Source organism: Hyaena hyaena, unplaced genomic scaffold, assembly GCF_003009895.1.
Source record: "Hyaena hyaena isolate Hyena2069 unplaced genomic scaffold, ASM300989v1 scaffold_454, whole genome shotgun sequence".
Taxonomy (NCBI): domain Eukaryota; kingdom Metazoa; phylum Chordata; class Mammalia; order Carnivora; family Hyaenidae; genus Hyaena; species Hyaena hyaena.
Window position 1 is genome coordinate 436,041 of NW_024081086.1, and position 19,946 is coordinate 455,986.

The 19,946-nt window shown below is 39.4% G+C and overlaps 1 protein-coding gene across 1 annotated transcript; it reads right to left on the reverse strand.

Annotated features, from left to right (window-relative positions):
* Nucleotides 1-864: 864 nt before the first annotated feature.
* On the reverse strand, nucleotides 865-18,141 carry CA2 (carbonic anhydrase 2). Its single transcript, XM_039253473.1, has 7 exons — nucleotides 18,015-18,141; nucleotides 16,465-16,662; nucleotides 7,457-7,575; nucleotides 6,802-6,894; nucleotides 5,663-5,725; nucleotides 3,429-3,584; nucleotides 865-1,613 (listed from the first exon to the last, which is right to left on the reverse strand). Exons 1-7 carry the CDS (start codon nucleotides 18,046-18,048, stop codon nucleotides 1,494-1,496), a joined length of 783 nt encoding a protein of 260 aa, XP_039109404.1. The 5' UTR covers nucleotides 18,049-18,141; the 3' UTR covers nucleotides 865-1,493.
* Nucleotides 18,142-19,946: the final 1,805 nt, after the last annotated feature.

The window sequence follows — 19,946 nt, forward strand, 5'->3', positions numbered from 1 at the left end:
GTGTTACATTTGGCTTTCCAGAATAACTCATCAGCCAAAAATCCATTGCATGGTTCAGGCACACTGCTAAATCCAGAACAGCTATAATAGCGGAAGATTTTGGTTTCATGTATTCACTTTTCTTCTTCTCTGTAAGGGTATAATTTACTTTTCTAAGATTCAGATGACTTTTTTACTTGTGGGTATCACTTGAATTCCCTTTTTTTAAAGATAAAATGGACTTTTGTTTTATTTCTAAGGAGTATATATTGATTCAGGATGTACACATTTCTCCACCTTGCTACTTTTAGTGTAACCAGTTCTTCTTTCCCTTGCAGGATTAATTCTCATAGGGGTCTCATGAAGATCACATGAGTGCTCAGAAAGCACTTAAAACAGCAGTTGGCAAATAGTAAATGACCTTCAAGGATTTTCCTTTTTTGAAAACTCCTACAGTTATGAGTAACCAATTATGATAGCTTATTATTAATGAATTAATATAAGTTATAAAAGTACACATTTGCTCTGGGCATGTGGGTGGCTCAGTTGGTTAAGCATCCACTCTTGGTTTCGGCTTAGGTCATGATCTCACAGTTTGTGGGTTCAAGCCCTGTGTCGGGCTCTGGGCTGACAGCACAAATTCTCTCTGCCCCTCCTTTGCGTGCACGCACGTGCGCGCGCGCGTGCACACACACACACACACACACACACACACTCTCTCTCTCTCTCTTTCAAAACAAATAAATAAGCCTTTAAAAAAAGTACACAATTGCTTTTCCATTTTTACATATTGCCCAGAATAAAATAAAACAGCCAAAATTAAAATCCAAATTTTATTAGAGAATATATCTAAAATACATATTTATTAAGTTATGATATATTATTTGAATGGAAATATACTCTGTATCACAACTATAATTATAACAATTTTTACAGATAATACTTCATTTACATCTCTAATTCAAAAGTCACTAAATTACAACATAACTCATATTTAAGATAACATTGCTACAAATATATAAGAATTTAAAATTTTCTCTTTAATATAGCATCTTGGAATCATGAACATTTATTTTATCTGGTTCACATTACATAGAATCATGACTATTTTACCTAATTTACATTACACAGCTCAGTTTATCTCATGATAGGGATTTGCACTCAATCATTCTACTTTCCTATGCTTTAAAACTAGCATTTTTGTGAACAATTGTCAATGCTCATCACCCTTTGTTCTGTGAACAAAGTCAAGGTACTTTTTCTCCTATTTCTTGTATTATATTCTCTATTACAGAAAGGCTACTACCATAAGCAAAGCACCAGTCACAGCAATTCTGTCAAGCATGACACCTGGTCAAGGTCTTCACATTTTACTAATAAGCACATCAGGTGAGAGATGAAAGGTCTAGAAAACCAGATGCAAAGCAGCCAAGGTCCAATTCAACAAGGTAGATTTGTGCTTAACTAAAGGGAAACCCAATGGTCCGTTATTTGGACCTGGTTCCAGGGCCAACTTATTTGAAGGAAGCATTAATTTTTCTGTTGTTCAGCGGCTGAGCTGGGCGCCAGTTGTCAACCATCAGGTCTTCCGGCTCGCCTTCCTTATTGAAATTAAGCTTACGGAATTTCAGCATCTAAAAGGCAAAATAAAATATGAAAAAATTAAAAGTACAAGTTTCACAATAGTATTCATTTATATGCCTGCATTATACCCTGAAATAAATATTCACAGTACTATGTATCGATGTTCAAAATTCACTTTGATTCTCAATAAATGGATCATCGCATAAACCTTATATTGCATACTTTTATTTTAAATGTTTTATTTACTTTTGAGAGAGTGCAAGTGGGGGAGGGGCAGAGTGAGGGGAAGAGAGGATCTGAAGCGGGCTCTGCGCTGACAGCAGCAAACTTGATGTGGAGCTTGAACTCACGAACCGCAAGATCACCACCTGAGCTGAAGCTGGATGCTCTACTGACTGACCTACCCAGGTGCCCCTATATGTGTATACTTTTAGATAATAAATCAATTTCTAGAAAATACACACAAGACTGTTGATGTCATTTGAAAGGAACAGTGAGCTTGTTTTTTTCCCTCTTTTAATTTTAAAATCCAACATCAAAAGACTATAAAACACATCTGAGATGTAAAATACTAACAAAAATTTTAGATCCAAATTAGGGTTTCATTTTCTGCCCCAGGGAAGATAATAATAAACTAGATAATAAACTAAAGTGTCCCAGGATTGCAAACCCCAGGGGATAAGTGATTGGCTGGCATCTCTGCTTAAATGTATAGAAACACATAAATGAGTTTGCCCAAACTGGGAAATCCTTGACATTGGCTGATCTTTATTCTATTCCCTTTGAAACTTGTTTCAGCTCCCTAGTCCAACAATGTGAAACAGGCAGCCCTCAGCCAGCCTCCTACTTCTTTGAGGTTATTTGTGCAAAAGGGTACTTCCCTTTCTCTAAACAAGGCTTGATCTAAGTGAAGAAGGGTTGTTTGGGCAGTGATAAAACAGCCCACAAATCAACAGCCTTCAACCTGATCTCTTTGGTCCAGGAATTATCCCTCAGCTACTGTCACATTGGTTAAATTATCCAGGATCCAAGTCCTTGTGGATCCTACTGAGGAATGTCCATTTTCTTCATTTCAGCTGTGGAGGAATAGAGACAGACAAAGGGTGCTATCAGAGACTTAGACGCTGCATTAATAACTTGAACCACATCAAGTATATTATATGGGAGAGATAAGAGTCTGTGGTCTAGCTTGTTAAAGCACCTCAGAATGAGTTTTTGATAGATACTTTTTCTCCAAAGCATGACTTTTACTTTTGTCAGAATTCAGAAACGTATTCTGATACAAATAAAACTGCAGCAAGCTCTTGTGTGAGTGAGCAAGCGCCTGGGAGTTACCACTGATATCTATGTAACCTTGAATATGAAATTTCATTGCCTGGGCCTCGGTTTCCTCACAGTTTTCATAAAAGTATTTATTAGGTGACAGATACTTTACTCATTTAATCCTCAGGATTATCCAACTTTACAGAGTAAACAGACTGTCTAAGCTGTGGCTAATAACAGCAAATATTTCTCTCTTTTTTTACATTGATTTATTTTTGAGAGGCAGAAAGAGAGAAAGCATAAGTGGGGGTGGGACAGAAAGAGAATGAGACACAGAATCTGAAGCAGGCTCCAGGCCTGATGCAGGGCTCAAACTCACGACCTGAGCCGAAGTCGGACGCCTAACTGACTGAGCCACCCAGGTGCCCCACAGCAAATATTTCTTGAACGCTGTTTATCAGCTACGCACTGCTGTAGATACCAGTTCCACAGCTAGAAACATCAGGAGGAGAATTAAGCCCTTAAACCCTGGGTCTGTCCAAATCCAAAAGCCAAGCTCCTCTGTCTGGATGAAATACTCTCCCTCACTTTAGAAAACCGACCTGCTCGCTGCTAACGCTGATGGGCTCCCTGAGCACGATCCAGGTCACACATTCCAGAAGGGGAGGAGTGGTTAAGGAGCCTGGGTAGGTCCAGTAGTCCAAGCTTTCAGGAAGGAGGCCACGAGGGTCAAAGTTAGTGAAGTCGGCGCTCTTACCCTGGAACAAGGCAAACACCCAGGTTACAAATGTCACATGATCAGAGTGGGAGGAAGGCAAGAAACATATACTCCCCTGTGGTTGCCAGAAAACTTTTTTTTTTTTTAAGAAAGGTCCCATGTTTACCAAAAAACCAAAGGAAATTAACAGACGGCATTTGACTTGTAAATACAGATGAGCAGATATGAGCAAGAGAAACTGAGTATATTATTTTCACGTGTCCATTCTCATCTTGATCTCCAAAATTATCCCTTATAATTTCCATTAAGTTATTAACTGATCACGTCCAGTATTTAAAGTGAAACTGCTGCCACTAAAATAATGCAAACTTGAGGCTGGAGTCACGAAAATAGAATAATTATTTTCTTGCTTAACGAGGAAGTAATTGCCTTGCTATCCTATCTGATGGCTGGATCAGAACTGAATAACTGCTTTCTTTTCTGGATACTACACTTTTAAAGCAACAGATGCAAATAGCAATGAGTTACAAGCAGAGAGACAAGATTGTTACAAACAGAGAAAACTGTCCTAGGAGAAAAAAGGGAACAAAAGATGACTAGCCTGGGGGTAGGCAAAACCCTGTTAGAGAGAATAGGTTCAAAAGAAATAAAGATCAGGGGCTCTTAGGTGGCTCAGTTGAGCAACTGACTCTTGATTTCAGCTCAGGTCATGATTTTAGGATTGTGGATTAAAGCCTGATGTTGGGCTCTGAGCTGAGTGTAGAGCCTGCTTAAGAGTGTCTCTCTCTCTCTCTCTCTCACTCTCTCTCTCTCAAAAAAGAGGGGAAAAAAAGGGGAGGATCAGGTTTTTCATTTTGTGAGGTATAATTGACACATAATATTATATTAGCTTTAGGTGCACAACATAATGATTTGATATTTGCATATATTGCAGAATGATCAACACAGTAAGTCTAATTAACAGCCATTACCATGCCTCGTTACTAATGTTTTTTGTTTTCTGATGAGAACTTTGAAAATCTACTCTCTTAGCAACTTTCAAATATGCAGTGCAGTAGTAGTAACAACAGTCCCTATGCTGTATATTTTATCCCCATAACTTATTTCATAACTGGAAGTTTGTAACTTTTGAACCCCTTCAATCACTTCCCCCAACCTCTGATAACCACCAATTTGTTTACTGTATCTATAAACTCATTGTATTTGGTTTGTTTCTTTGTTTTTTAGATTCCACATATAAGTGAGATCATATGGTATGTGTCTTTCAGTATCTGACTCATTTCACTTAGCTTAATGCCCTGAAGGTCAATCCATGCTGTTACAAATAGCCAGATTTCCTTCTCTTTTATGACTGGACAATATTCCATTGTGTACATATAATCCACACTTCTTTATCCATTCATCCATTGTTGGACACTAGGGCTCTTTCCATATCTTAGCTATTGTAAATAATGGTGCAGTGACTGTGAAGATACATACATCTTTTCAAAATAGTGTTTTTGAATCAGGTTTATTCTACATGATTCAAAGAGGTAGAGTAAGAGTAATGAGTGAGCATTTCAGAAGATAAACATGACTTCAGTTTGAGAATGAGCTTTTGAAGCCAGGGCTGCCACTGGTGATTATATTTAGCAGATGTTCAATGACCTAAATGTGGCTACACTGTAGAGAGAATTTAAACATGGGATGGATTAGTCTTCATGCCTACCATTGTATCTCCTTTGTTAACAAAGTGACTGGAATGGAGTAAGTACTTAAATATCTGCTGTGTGAATGAGTTGATAATTTGACCAGATGATTGTTCAGTTTCCTTGCAGTCATGAGATTCTCTGACTCTTGTCAATGTTCAAATGATGGGGGAACATTCATGGAGAATGTTCAAATGATGGGGAAACAAGATTAAATAAATGCAAGATTAAAATTATACTAGCATTAGGATCAGCTTTTGAATAAAGAAAAGTTAAATGACTATATAAGCCACATTTTACCTTCATTAACTGCTCATCCAAACACCACATGTCAAGCCGAGACTCTTCAGTTTGATTCAAAGAATTTCCCAAAACCAGTGGGATCTAAAATATAGGTTCTCTATTGAGGTGGCAGAAAATGTAACTGTACCTTTGTTTTAATAGAATCCAGTGCATCAAGGACTTTCTGTAGGCCTGGGTTGGCTTCACCAATCTATAGGAAGACATAACGTACAAGGTACTGTAATCTGGTTGGTACTACATCAGTTTTGATTTGGGCAGCTCTACCATAAAATGTTTCCAAATAATGAACCAAAGTTTACCACTGCTGCATGCCACCCATCCGTCTTACTTTGATTACATTAACACCACGAACTTTCCTACTTTCACTGACAACTTCTCTCTGCTTCCCCCACCCGTCAGGTCCCCCTGAATGTACCCTCTCAAATGTCACTAGTGACCTTCAACTGACCTCCAACCACCCAAGCAAGGAACCCTGTTCAAATGTTTACCTTAATCTTTCAGGATTTTATACTTTGACTTCTCTCCTTTTTGAAATACTCTCCTTTGGTTTTACTTCTGCCCTCCAGCCTCAGCAATCTCCCTTGACTTTTGTATTCCTTTTTAGTCATTTAATACCATCTTTCCCACCGCCTTAAATGTCTTACATTTTGCAGTTTCTCAGGAATGCATTATCAGCAGCTTTATCACCTCCCTCTTCGTGCTTTCCGTGGATGATTTCATATTCTCTTGTAGCTTCTACCTTGACATATGATCTCAGACTCCGTGACTCTCCAGCCCAGACCTTTCTGCACTTGCTTCACAGTTGTCTAGAGGGCAGCTTAACCTGCATGCCCCACTGTTGCCTGAAATTCTCCAATACTGAGTCACCGCCCTTGAGCCCTCCCAACCTTGATCTAAATTTAGCAATACCTGTCGTGAAACACTACTCTCTAGTTAAGGGTAAATTTTAAAATAAAAACCAGTGGTCATCTGAAGCATACCTTTGTTTCATTTCACATTTCCAATGTATATGTTCTTCACATTTACATCGAAATAGCACCTAATTAATACCTCTCAGATTGTTTGTTTTGTTTTGTTTTGTTTTGCTTTTTGTCCTCCATCTATACAGCTACTAGCAAATACAAAGGGGGGACATTAGCCTGAAAATATTTTGGAGCCAAAGGCATTCCCTAGGCTCTTTGTAGAAGGTCCTGTTTATTACGAATGTTCGGTCTGGTTAACCTTTCTCAAAAAACAGGGAAAGAAAGAATTGGGCCATCAACTAACCTTTAAAAAAATACCCAAAACAGCCAGTCCATCAGGTTGCTGCACAGCTTTTCCAAAATCCCCATATTTGGTGTTCCAATGAACCAAGTGAAGCTAAAGCAATCGGAAGCAAAACCATAATCAATGATACACATCATAAAACCTCCAAATTTTATCCGGAGACAAAACCACAATGAATGATGTACATTATAAAACCTGCCAATTGACCCGGTGACCTTTTCTTCACAGCTAGAGGTTACTAAAGAAAGGTAAAGTGTGGGTAATTTAAAATAAAAGCTTTTCTTTAGTTTTCATCCTAATTATCCACAATTTGACACAACAGCAAGTGAATTCATCAACTCTCAGACAAAAAGTTACATATTTTTGAGGGAAGACACAAATGTTATTTCTAGATTTATGTTAAAAAACCATCCTCCAATATGAATTCCTTTAAGTTTTGGCAAACGATGTCATTGAGTGTAGCAGAGAATGTTTTGCAGCATTAACTGTAAGATCACAAATAAAAGTTATAAGAAGCAAATATGAAGGTCCTTTGTAAAAAAAATGAAAAAGGTGTTTTGCTTAGTTTGAGTTGAATTTAGAAAACAAAGTTTTTGAAATTAATGCTGAATATCAATTTACATTTTCCCCTGGAAAGCAAAAAAGCATATCTTACCTCTGCAGCATATTTCTTTTTATCCACAGTATGCTCAGAACCTTGCCCATCAGATGAACCCCAGTGAAAGTGAAACTGAATCAATCTGTAAGTGCCAGTGAGGGGTCCTCCTTTCAGCACTAAAATGTAAAACACACATATACATATGATATATGTATATTATACATGTGCATTTATGTGTATGAGTAAGAGTGTATGAATGTATACACATACACACAATCACGTGTATATACACACATATATGTACATATGCACATGAAACACACACACTACTAAATATTATAACGTAATTTAATCCTTTTTCATAATTCAAAATTTATTCCTGTAGCAACATTTTCACTTTGCAAACATTAAATCCAGACTCAAGTTTAGTCTACAGTGCTGAACAAAATCATTTCAACTGGCTTTTCTCCTCACTTGCGTTGGCTTGAAGGATGGGTGCTTTTCCATCTGTTTTCTGAGCACAGTGATAACTTCTCTTCTGGGTTTGTTTGGACTCACAGGTTCTGGTTCAGAGAAAGGAAGTTGTAAGTGGAATTATTAAGTCCTCGGTGAACTGACTGGGGAAGTGTCCCTGCTTGCCAACGTGGGTCTGCGGTACGCACAGCACAAGCAAACATGGGAAGCTCTCTTCTCCAGGGCCACATGACTGCCTGGCACCTGCTTTGCTAACCCCTGACGCCAGAATTCGTGAAACAATAAGCATTTTGTTGATCTTAGTATAAAACCCAATTTTCCTTACCCTGGCTTCCTCAAATCAGAATTTGGATTGTCATTGCTACTGACTAGCTTCATCCCATTAAAATGTTTTATTGAACCTTTCTGATCTTAATTTCTTCATCTGTAAGGTGGATACATTCAATTGTTTATCACTTCACTAAAAATTTATTGATTGCCTAACAGAGTGCATAGTACTCTTAAAAACTTAAAATTCTAACTTTTATAACTGTCTTATGATTCTATTATTCCAGTGTTAATATACCTTCATTAGACTAAAGCACAAGATGAGTGGATGTCATCTCCAGTACAGTCTATTTGTAGATAAGGAGTTGTGTATTAGACAGAATTAAAATAGTGAGAAATCAGTTTTCCCCAACCTCTCCATAAAACTTTGTGTTAACTTGTATATATTCATGAAATTTTACCAATATATTTAAAAGCTTTTAAAACCAGCTTAGTTCTCCAGCTTCAAATTTTATTTCTCTAGAACTGGGATTAAAACATGTCTTGCTATAACTGCATTTTACTAGCTCTGGGTTATAATTCTATAAAATAGTGTGCCCAAACTTACTTTGGCTTTACAAAACAAAGCAACAAAGTCTGTAGAGTCAAGTTTGTTTGCTTAATTTCACCTGCATAGATGGTAGCAACACCCATTCATCTACCCAAAGTGAAAAACAGAGCTGGCTGGAAGAAATTTAGGCCCTTCTTGCGACTCCTAATACAACCTCTGGTCGTCAGCACTGACTTACAATAGGCCAAAAGGGGGGGTGGGGGGGGAGAAGGGAGAGAACCAATTATGTTAGTGGCGTTACATTATAAATCTGCTAAAAAACATCAATTTGGATATAATCTGACAAAATCACATCTCTTGAAATTCAATGAATTATTGTAACAGTTTTTTTAATCTGATAATTCTGTAAGGAAATAATTATCTGCACTCCCGCCAAGGCTTTTTCAAAAATGAGAAATTTCTCATTTTTCATAATATATTCTTAACACAAAATATTTGTTTATGAAATAAACAATTCCTTTATAATAACTTCTTAAAGCTACTAACTGGCTGGTCATAAAAAACAAATGCCCTCTGTAACATTACTAGTTCTACCAGGTGACAAAATAAATTTTAAAAAGTCATATTAAGCATCCAAGATAACTTCTTAAATGTGTCTCTTTCCCTTGTGAACAATCATATCAGAATCTTCTATTTTAAAAATACTAAACCTTATTGCTGTTTCCTATTCTTATTTTCTCCCTTGCAGATCTTAAGATTCCATCCTTATATACTTATTTCAGAGAAGTCACAATTAGGCAAGAATGTATACGAGCTTTTATTAAACAAGCTTTGCTAAAACTACCACAAAAAATGTTCTAGGTTCAATGATTAAACACACTCAGAGCTAATCTATTATTACCAGACACCTGTTTTAGCTCCTGTTAAAATAAAACTATGTTGCCATGTAGATTAGAAGCCCTTGTACCTAGGAAAGGTTATTAAATTCTTAAAATTTAGTTGCTACAAAAAGAAACATTTCTGATCTTCTTCAGCTAGTTGGTTGGTTATTTCTTAGCAAATCCTTAGCATGGAGTTTAGTCAATGAAGTTCTCCCAAAACATCATTACAGTAATAAATTGCAACAAATTCTTATAAAGGTAGCATACATCTTATTATATGCAACATAACAAAGACATTTGGTTGAAAAATAGGAAGCTGGCACTTTTTCCAGATCTGCTTCTTTATTTACTTATTTTGATTGCTACATACCACTTTTTAAACTACCCAAGTTTAAAATGAAGTCTGTCTCTCTGATGCAAAAATAATATTTAAAAATAGCAGAAACTGCTGACTGCATATATTTTTCCTCTTTAAAGTCTAGCCATGCTAGTGCGGGCTCTGAAGAGTCCATGATTAATTGTACCACAGAAATGTCTTCCACAGGGGACAGGGAGACATAACTGGGGACTTCTATCAGAATATATTTTTCAAGATTCCCCAATTTAAATCCGAATCTCAACACCAAAGGCTCCAGCAAATTTTAATTTTTATGATCAGCCATCAGTTACACATACTACATATATAAAACACAAAATAAGTACTAAGTATATTCTAATCTGTCTTCCTATACATATGACTTAGGGAAATTATGTAAACTATGTTATTTGTGAAAATTAAGACATTTAGTCCGATAATATACAACACTATACAAACTAAAAAATGAAAATTTAACATTTTTAAATTTTTTTCTTCCTACTCCCTTTATTACTTAACATAAAATATATCCAAGTAAAAAACTAAACACCTGAATGAATATCAATAATCTCTCTTAAATCCAAAATACAAATAAACCACTTCCGATAATCTTTAGTTTAAAATGCAAATTTAAGGGATTTCTTATTAATGAAGTACATGACTAAGTCTACTAAAAATGCAGCATTTCCAGGAGATAAACAATCTTCTTTAAATCATGCATTACTGTTTTGCTTTTGGCAGTAGCCAATAATCCTAGAGTTTACATCCTAAAGTCAAGAAAATGAATGAAGAAAGATGTCCACATTTTCTTTTAAAATAGTGAGATGTTTAACTGTTACTTTCACTAAAGTAAACAACAACTAAAAATCAAGGGGACAGAAGTTTTTAGTTTTGGGTATATGGAAATTATATGAGAGTAAAAACAAGACCTAGGATCTGTGGTTTAACTAAAATGGATGGAGGGAGGTGTTAAGGGTAGGCATTTTTAAGAGCACCAGAATAAGAATGTATTGACTTCAAAAACAAAGAAAGTAGACAAGATGATAGTCCCAAAGGATAGAATACATGAGCTAGTAGGGGCGCCTGGGTGGCTCAGTCAGTTAAGCATCTGACTTCGGCTCAGGTCATGATCTCCCAGTTTGTGGGTGTCAGCCCTGGGTCAGGTTCTGTGCTGACAGCTCAGAGCCCAGAGCCTGTTTCAGATTCTGTGTGTGTCTCTCTCTCCGCCCCTCCCTCACTCATGCTCTGTCTCTCTCTGTCTCAAAAATAAAGAAGCTATTAAAAAATTAACTAAAAAAAGATTACATGAACTAGTAAACATGGAACAGCATTTTATTTCTTGTTAAGACCTCTTATATGTTGTAAACAAATAGAAAATATTCAAGGCAACTTCATAGCTCTGGTCCTCAGATTTCTGTGTGAATCAGGATCATCTGTTAAAATGCAGACGCTCAAGTCAGATGCTGACCTTGATGACTGAGATTTTCTGAGGGAGCAGTTAGGTGATTCTGATGCAGATCAAAGTCTAAGAATAGGTGCTCCATAGTTTTTGTCAGGCAACAGGGAAAAAGGCTCTGGATTTTAAAAGGGTAAAGCACCACTTCAGTTTTCCCTTCCTGTATGAACTATGGAAAATGGAAGTTTTATTAGAACATATAGCAGTGAAGGGGGTGCTTGGGTGACTCAATCAGTTTAGCATCTGACTCTTGATTTTGGCTCAGGTTCAAGCCCTGTGTCAGACTCTGTACTGACAGCGTGGAGCCGGCTTCAGTTTCTCCCTCTCTCTCTCTCTTTCTCTCTCTCTCTCTCTCTCTCTCTCTCTCTCTCTCTCCCCCCTCCCCTGTTCGTTCTCTCTCTCCCCTCTCTCTCTCTCAAAATAAATAAACTTAAATATATATGAAAATCTGATGTTGGGTATGTGTGTGCATTTACTCAGTAAATGCTTTTGAAGACCCCACTAAATATAATCCACTAATTCCTGTTGGCAAAAAAATTATGAATTAAACAATTGGAAAAATTAAAAGAAAACAAGTTTTTAGTTTCGGGTATATGGAAATTATATGAGAATAAAAAAACAAAGGAAACTCTTTTGACATGAACATAATTAAATACAGTGTTTGGAATGTTTTGGTCAGTTTTATAAATACTTGGGTATCTCTTACACCACTAACAGTATGCACGACAAATCCTTTCACTTGTTACTGTTCTGATTCCTTTGAACTTAAAAGTGTTCATGGAAGGACAATATTAAAGCTTCAAAAGCAAGTCCTTGAAATCAAGCAAGACTTATGTATGAGGTTCTATTATTATAGAGGCAGTGGTCAGCTTGAAATGAGCACAGATAAATTGTCCATTTTCTTCCTTTTTTCTTGAAATAATATAAACAGATAAAAATATTTCAGTTCCCAAAGAACAGAAATCGTATGACAGTTGTATAGGGATTGGCTCATAATTTCAGGCATTGGTTTTTCAACATTTGCATCTAACACTGCAATAAAGCAGGAGAGTTTTAAGTTCATTAATAAAAGTTAATGAGTTAGCAGAAGTTAATAATTTGACTAGTATTCTTTTCTTCCAGATAAAGCTAGTAATAAAAGAACTCAAACAGAGAGAGTTACTTTTTAATAAATTTTTAAAAAGCCTAACAGGATTAGCATTTTTTCATTAATTTCAGGTGGTTTGTTTATAAAGGAATTGAGAAGATTGATGAGAGCTTTCAGCTAAAGCCTATTAACTCCACGTGTTTATTTCATTAACTCTACACCTGAAAAAATTCTCCCAAATTCAAACATTCTAATAAACTCAACCAGCTCACTTCCTGATACCCTAATATCAAATAAGATAATATTTAGGATATTTAAAAATGTAAATCTTTGAGAAGTTCTAGAAGGCTGAACTCTCACTGAGGTAGAAACTAATCAATAAATCAATAAAATGAACTGAAACATTTAGATGTAGAAAACAAGAGGTAAAAGAGATCTAAAAATGTTAATACCATAAAAATAATTCCTAACAAAAAAGACGTTAAGCTGTTGATTTAAAATATTGAGTGATCAAAAAATAAAATAAAATATTGAGTGACCACAATGAATAAATTATTTTTAGACTTAAGTGTATAGAAAAGCATATCATTTTTTAAAACATGGTACATATACAAGAAATATTAACTATGATTACCATTCAAAGATTCTTATTCAACTTTTATTTTTAAGTGATGGTCATTTAGTCTCACTCCACCAAATGAGAAGGGAGATGACTATCAAGTTAAACTCCTTAGCATTCTGTTTTCTCATAATTATTTTAAGTGAATTTGACTAGCATATTTCCATCATTTGTCCTAAAGTGAGAGTCTAGGATTCTTTTTTAAAAAGTCTAAAAGGTATTCCTCTGCATGGTTTGATTGTTTAATTTACTCTGTTTTTCCTTAATGCCAACATTTTAATATATTCTGCATCCTGGGGAAAAAAATGCTTCCTCGTTTAACCCAAGCAACCGACAATGTTGAAGAGGTATGGGCAAAGTTACAAAGGGATCTTTCATACATAAAGGAGAATAAGTCTTTCTAACTAACTCTTCTTTGTTTTTATGGCACCTCCTTGCCCGTCAGAGCACGTACTGTTCTCTCTCAAATCTCCCAGTCTTCCCTACTTCTCTTTGCCTGGAGTCTCCTCCAAGTTCAAGCCTCAGCGTAAGATTTACCCTGGAAAGTCTAAGTCTCTTTCACGTTTCCATAGTTCCTTGGAATATGTCCTTGTCACACTTAACCAAAATCACTGCTATTTCTGTGTCTTTCTACGTTAGGTATCCCCAGAATGAAATCTAGGGATACAGGAAGGAGGCCAGGCCTCTACCTGCCTTCATGGTACCTAGCTGATCTCGCATTTAATGGGTGTTACGAATGGGTTTTTTGTTGTTGTTGTGAATAATGGATGTGTCTCTAAAGTCATGGGTTTGAGACCCTATCAGAACCACTGTGTTCAAAGTCTAAACATGGCTTTAATAATATATATGTTACTCACCAGGAGAAGTGGTTTAAAAAAGTGTGGCTAGTTCTAATCAGTTACTGCTAATATAGAAATCCATCAGAACTTGACATTTGCATGCTAAAACATGTTAGTATATAATAACGTCACATATAAAAACGGTATACACTTTAATATGATAAATGGGAATTTGAGGAAAATATAAAAATAAAAATGTTAAATACCATCAAGTGGTGGCAGGTAGTCTTACAGCTCATTAAAAACTTTCTTCAGTAATCTTACCACAGGTGATCGCTACAGCAATTGCCTAATAAAAGCAGTCGAATGGTGTGTAGACATGGAAACGGCAATGGTCACCGGCTGGAGAATTGTTATGTGCCAGGTGCTGGGCTAAACATGCTTTATGCCTACTGTCCCATTTCATCTTTCCTTTGTGGTAGATACTGTTGTTACTCCAATTTTGCAGTTAAGAAAACTACAAATTAGAGACATTAAGTTGCTATCGTTCCCAGGGCCACCGAGCTAGTTAGCGGCAGAGCTGGGACTTGAATCCATGGCTACCTGAACCCATTCTATGCTCACAGTTGCTAGACTAAATGCGGAAATCCACTTTCCAGTAATACTATATTACTGAAACAATTATTTCATGATCAAATTTGGAAGGAATATAGGGAATTATCTCGTCTGGTTCTATTTGTTAGACATTTGTTTCCCCATTGCTCCAAATAAGCACCCAATTTCTATGTGGCATCCAATGAGGTATATGACTGGTGGACAGTCTGCTCACTAAAAATTATTTCACCGGCAGCACTGAAACATACATTACTGTGTCTCTTTTTTTTAATGTTGATAGCTAAAGACTAAAATAGCTCAGGGGTGCATGTGGGTGGCTCAGTCCTTGAGCTTCTGCCTTAGGCTCAGGTCATGAACTCACAATTCATGAGTTCAAGCCCGGCATTGGGCTCTGTGCTCACAGCTCAGAGCCTGGAACCTGCTTCAGATTCTGTATCTCCCTCTCTCTCTGCTCCTCCCTTGCTCCCACTCTGTCTCTCTCTCAAAAATAAGTAAAGATTAAAAAAAAAACTTTTAAGACTAAAATAGCTCAGTTTTTTTTTAAATAAATAAACACGAAGTTTTATAGCATCCTTTGTATAAGTACAATACCACCAAGAGTATGGTCTAGTCATATTATAATCAAAATATTCAGTATCCTTTACAGGAAGGAAAGAAATTATTTCCCTTATATTTAGCTTAATCACTTGAGCATTATTTCTTTGAAGTGGGAGGCTTACTTGTGAAGGTAGAATCATTGAAGGAGTATCTTCAATGAACATCCTCTACTAAATCTAATAACCAAAGTCTAGTTAGTCATTATATTATGCCAGAATATGTGTTTGTGCGTGTGCGTGTGTATGTGTGTGTGTACTGGGGGGAAGTGCACACAAGGCACAGGTAGGTTGAAAACATTTCTCAGATGATCTCCACATTATCCTATATCAAACTGTCCTCCAGAATCACTTTTTCAGAAATCCAAGCATCAAAAAGTAATTTAAAGTGGGGAGGAGAGTTTTTCCAAACTGGACTGAATGCACTGGCTAGCTACTGAAGAAAAAAAAAAAGGTCAACTTGACTCTAATGGCTATAATCAAACACTATCTATTAGTACTATCGGTCATTACTCCAAAATTTTGACAGCATTATCGGATGTCTTCTCAGTTTCAGTGTTTTCTCTTTTTGTCCCATCTCTCTTCTCGCTCTCATACCATCACACATCATGTGTTTGCAGCACCATTCATTCAACGACCTTCAGAGGAAAGTACTCAGGAAAATAGGGCACTGGCAATTAAATCAACCAATGGGCAATGAAAGCTGCTACCATATCTGAATGGGATTGGTCTCCTGCTTCTAAATAAGAAAAAAGAAGCATTCAATGGACATCCTGTAAACAGTTCTACTACAGATAAATTATGGTAACTGGTTTTGTCAGCAATGGGCCAGGTCTGCCCACCAACTCTAAAACCTCTTCATTTGTGGAATGAATTTCTGGATGGATACCAAGATATATTGCCACCTTTGATCACATTTGTATTCACAAATACAACGCTTCAAAAATTTTCAGTATTTTAAATAGTGAAGCTTTCACTCTTCTCACTGCTACCTTGAAGACAGCACTAAGATATACTTTTTATTGGATAGGCATCAATTCTGGAAAACAAATATTTTAGAAAGAATCTTCAAAGTTCCATTTCTGCAAATCGCATTGTTGCTGATCTTTACTGTCTGGGGATCTTGCCTTTTGTGACTTTTCACAAGCAGATTACAGTTATACAATGCCCTACATAGAAACCAGGAATTTTATAGGGGAGCCACAGCTCCAGGCCACTTCAAAGTAATTAGCCTACTTCTCAGAGCCGAGGACCTAATGAAGATTAGCAGAGTGGCATCTTAGAGTACTGAGACAAACAGGAGTATTAAGCCTCAACTCCTCATTCCTCCTGTTGAACTGGGAAAATAGCTAGTGGCTAAAAGACACAAGTTATTTTTTAAACACTGACCTGCTTTGTCCTGGGAGTCATCAAATTCCACGTTGAAAGAGTGACCATTGTTGATGATCCTCCGAGAAACCGCTTGCTCATAGGAAGGAGACAAAGGCTTCAGACCAGGATCGTGAAGGGCTGCTTTGGTGTCGATGTCAACAGGGGACTGGCGCTCTCCCTTGGCAATGGGGAAGTCCTTATGCCAGTGCTCGGGTCCTAGCATGGAGAGGAGGGGTGTGAATCCGTGTGTGGGGAAGGGCAGACCCAGGTCCCTAGAAAAGGGCAATGCTTCTGGAGCCAATCTGCTGTTTCTTTTCTTTTTTTAATTTTTTAAATGTTTTATTTATTTTTGAGAGAGAGATAGAGACAGCATGAGTAGGGGAGGGTCAGATACAGAGGGAAATGCAGAATCGGAAGACAGGCTCCAGGCTCTGAACTAGCTGTCAGCACAGAGCCGGACGCGGGGCTCAAACCCACCAACCGTGAGATCATGACTTGAGCTGAAGTCGGAAGCTTAACCGACTGAGCCACCCAGGCGGCGCGGCCAATCTGCTGTTTCGATCTTGGGGGCACCACTCAGCTGAAAAACAATTTGTGCCTCAGTTTCCTCATCTGTATTATGGGGTAATAACATCCACATCTAGAGTTGGTGAGAATTGGAATCAATACATGGAAAGGTCATAGAACAAAGAGTGACTGCCATATAAATATTGGCTATTTTTATGCTCACTTTATTGAATTCAGCAACTGAAATTGGGCAGACACTACCATCAGGGCTTGTGGTTAGCATTTAGGATATTCGAGATCATTGAAGCCATTCAAGCAGGTCCGGATTCCTCCCTAGTAGCCTCCTACTGAACGTAAAGGCAGAGTCATTGCTCAGGCCCCGCACGTCTCTCAATGGTCAGGAATCCCCCTACCTGGGGAGCCCCATCCCACCCCTAGATGCGAAAGGTGCGCCAAGTGCATCTATCTCTTGCATCTGCTGGCTCTAGAGAACCCAGATCAGTGGTCATGATAAAACCAGGTTCCTGGTGACTCTCTAACATTAGGAGAGGAGAAATGATGGGAGAACCCAGAAATCACCGCAATGAATTCAAACCAGCCCACGACAATGTCCCGGGACACTTCGTGTTTAGCGCCTTAGCCACAGGTGCTAAAAAGGAAGTGTGTGGAGGGAAGGAGGTCCCCTAATTTTCTGCAATCAACAACTAAAATTTTTCCCGTAAAAAAAAAAAAAAAAAAAAAACCCTCCTTGCTTCCTCCTAGGTCCGGTTAAGGTAGCCTCTGGCTCGCGCCCCGGGGGTGAGGCTGCGCTCCCCCGCCCTGGGCCCTGCGCGCCGCCGCCGCACGCGGGGATTCCTCGACAGTGGCCGCGGGGCTGGGGGACGGGGCCTCGCAGCGCCGGGCAGCAGCGCGCGGGGCGGGCGCGGGGCACACGCTGCCTCGGGAGTGCCCGCCGCCGCGGTAAACAGCAGGTGCGGGCGCTGCGGGGCCGGAGCCAGAGCCCGGCCGAGGTCGGGGCCCCAGGGGCCGCCGCCGCCGCGCCGCCCTCCGCCCGCGCTCACCGTTGTGCTTGCCGTATCCCCAGTGATGGGCCATGGTCGCGCAGCCGGTGTAGGCAGGGCAGGAGTTGGCGCGGGTCTAGCGGAGGCTGCTCCGGCGCCTGCACCGTGTGTCCGCGGGTCGCGCCGTCGCCGGCTTTTATAGGCTCCCGCCAACTTCGTGTTCGGGGGCGGCCCGGGGGAGGGAGCCCCGGGTGGACCTGGACGAGGGGAGGAGGAGGTGACGCGTGGAGGTGATCTCCCCGCGCGCTGGGCGGACCGGGCAGGCGAGGCAGCAGGGGCGGGGAGAGCGCCCTCTCGGAGGGCGCCCTGCGGGCTCAGGACCTCCTCCCGGCTCTCCTCGGCCCCCGGCCCGGGCCCCGGGTCCCTGGGCTGGCAACACGGCTCCAAGCCCTCCGCGCGGGTGGCGGCGGCGGCGGCGGCTCCCGGGCTCCCGGGTGGGACTACGCGCACCCCATCCCCCTCCTGGGCGCGGAGTCTGGCGGCCCTGCCGACTGCTCGGGACCCGGGCCCCTGGTGCCTTTCATCCCCTGTCCCCATTGTGATCGCATCCCTGGCCTCAGAGCGCTCCCTCCCCGCCCCATCGGCTCCATGCGCTGCGGGGTCTTCAGCCCCGAGGGCTTACACCGCGACGTTCCCGGCTCTAGACTAGCAAGCGAGGTTGGGAGCTATGACCTTGGGGCAAATAGGGATACGGTCCTTGAGGCGCTGGGGAGCCAGCAGCTTCGGGTGCTGAGAGCCACGCGCCCCCTACGGGACGACCCCGGAATAAAGTAAGAAAGATCAGCAAGAGTCTCTTCCGCCCTTAGTCCACACTGAGGCGAGCCTGGGAGATTGCATTTCCTTGCAACTTGTCAGGGTGTCATATGAAGTGCTCATCTCCTTCTACCTTCCTCCTCCTCCTCTTTAAAAAATTAACTTTGGGGGACAGACTTCCTAGTGAATACATATTAGCTGAAAACATTCTCCCCAAAACTTTTTTTTCTCCCCAAAACTTTTTAAACAACTCACTTTTCTCAGAGAAATTAGGTAAAACAAAGTATTCCCTGCAAAGAGGTGAGAAATTTCCTCCTCTTTGGAGAAATTCAACCTCCAAAGAGGTTGAAAAAGGAGGCTTGGCATCTGGGATGCCTAAGAAATAATTCAAATGTATTTTTGAGAATACATTTTTGCGGCAAGGCAGCATTATGACTTGGCGGGCCCCCTTCTTCTTAAACATACATAGACGCATATATATTTATGGTTGTATTGATATAAAGAGTAATATCTTAACATTATGTATTTCCACATTTTCTTCCACCTCAGCGTTCCTTTTTTCCCTTCTGACTTGAGAAGAAAACATTTTTATGGACATCTAAAGGTGTTGTGCACTTGAAGCACTGTCCTTAGTGTACCGAATAGGTAAGGAACTGTTTTTAGGTGGGGACAAAGTTCATTTCCTTCAGGGCACTTGGCCACAAATTCGGAGGAGGATTTTCTGTCTTGTGGATCTCTGGGATCTTTGAGAGATCATATTAAAGTTAAAACTGAAGAAGCAGGAAGAGTTTTACACAATTATATCAGCCCTGACATATTACCTTTACAGATAAAAGAATAAATTATAATATCAGCATACATTTTTTACAATGTCGATCTCAAAATCTTTATTTACTATAGGGGTGCCTGGGTGGCTCAATCAGTTAAGCATCCGAATCTTGATTTCAGCTCATGTCATGATCTCACAGTTCCTGAGATTGAGTCCTGCACTGGGCTGTGCACTGATAGCAAGGAGCCTGCTTGGGATTCTCTCTCTCCCTTTCTCTCTCCGCCTCTCTCTCAAAATAAATAAACTTTTAAAAAGTCTTTATTTCCTGTATATTTCAGTTAATTTCACACAAACAAATATGATTCCTGTTGTGTTTATTTGTTCTTGTCTTAAGAATCTAGAAAAGTGTG

Coding starts and splice junctions, on each gene's coding strand:
- CA2 (XM_039253473.1), bottom strand. CDS start 18,048: ATGGCCCATCACTGGGGATACGGCAAGCACAACG. Junction 16,663..18,014: donor GGGATACGGCAAGCACAACG/GTGAGCGCGGGC, acceptor TCTCCATGCTAG/GACCCGAGCACTGGCATAAG. Junction 6,895..7,456: donor AAAAGAAATATGCTGCAGAG/GTAAGATATGCT, acceptor CGATTGCTTTAG/CTTCACTTGGTTCATTGGAA.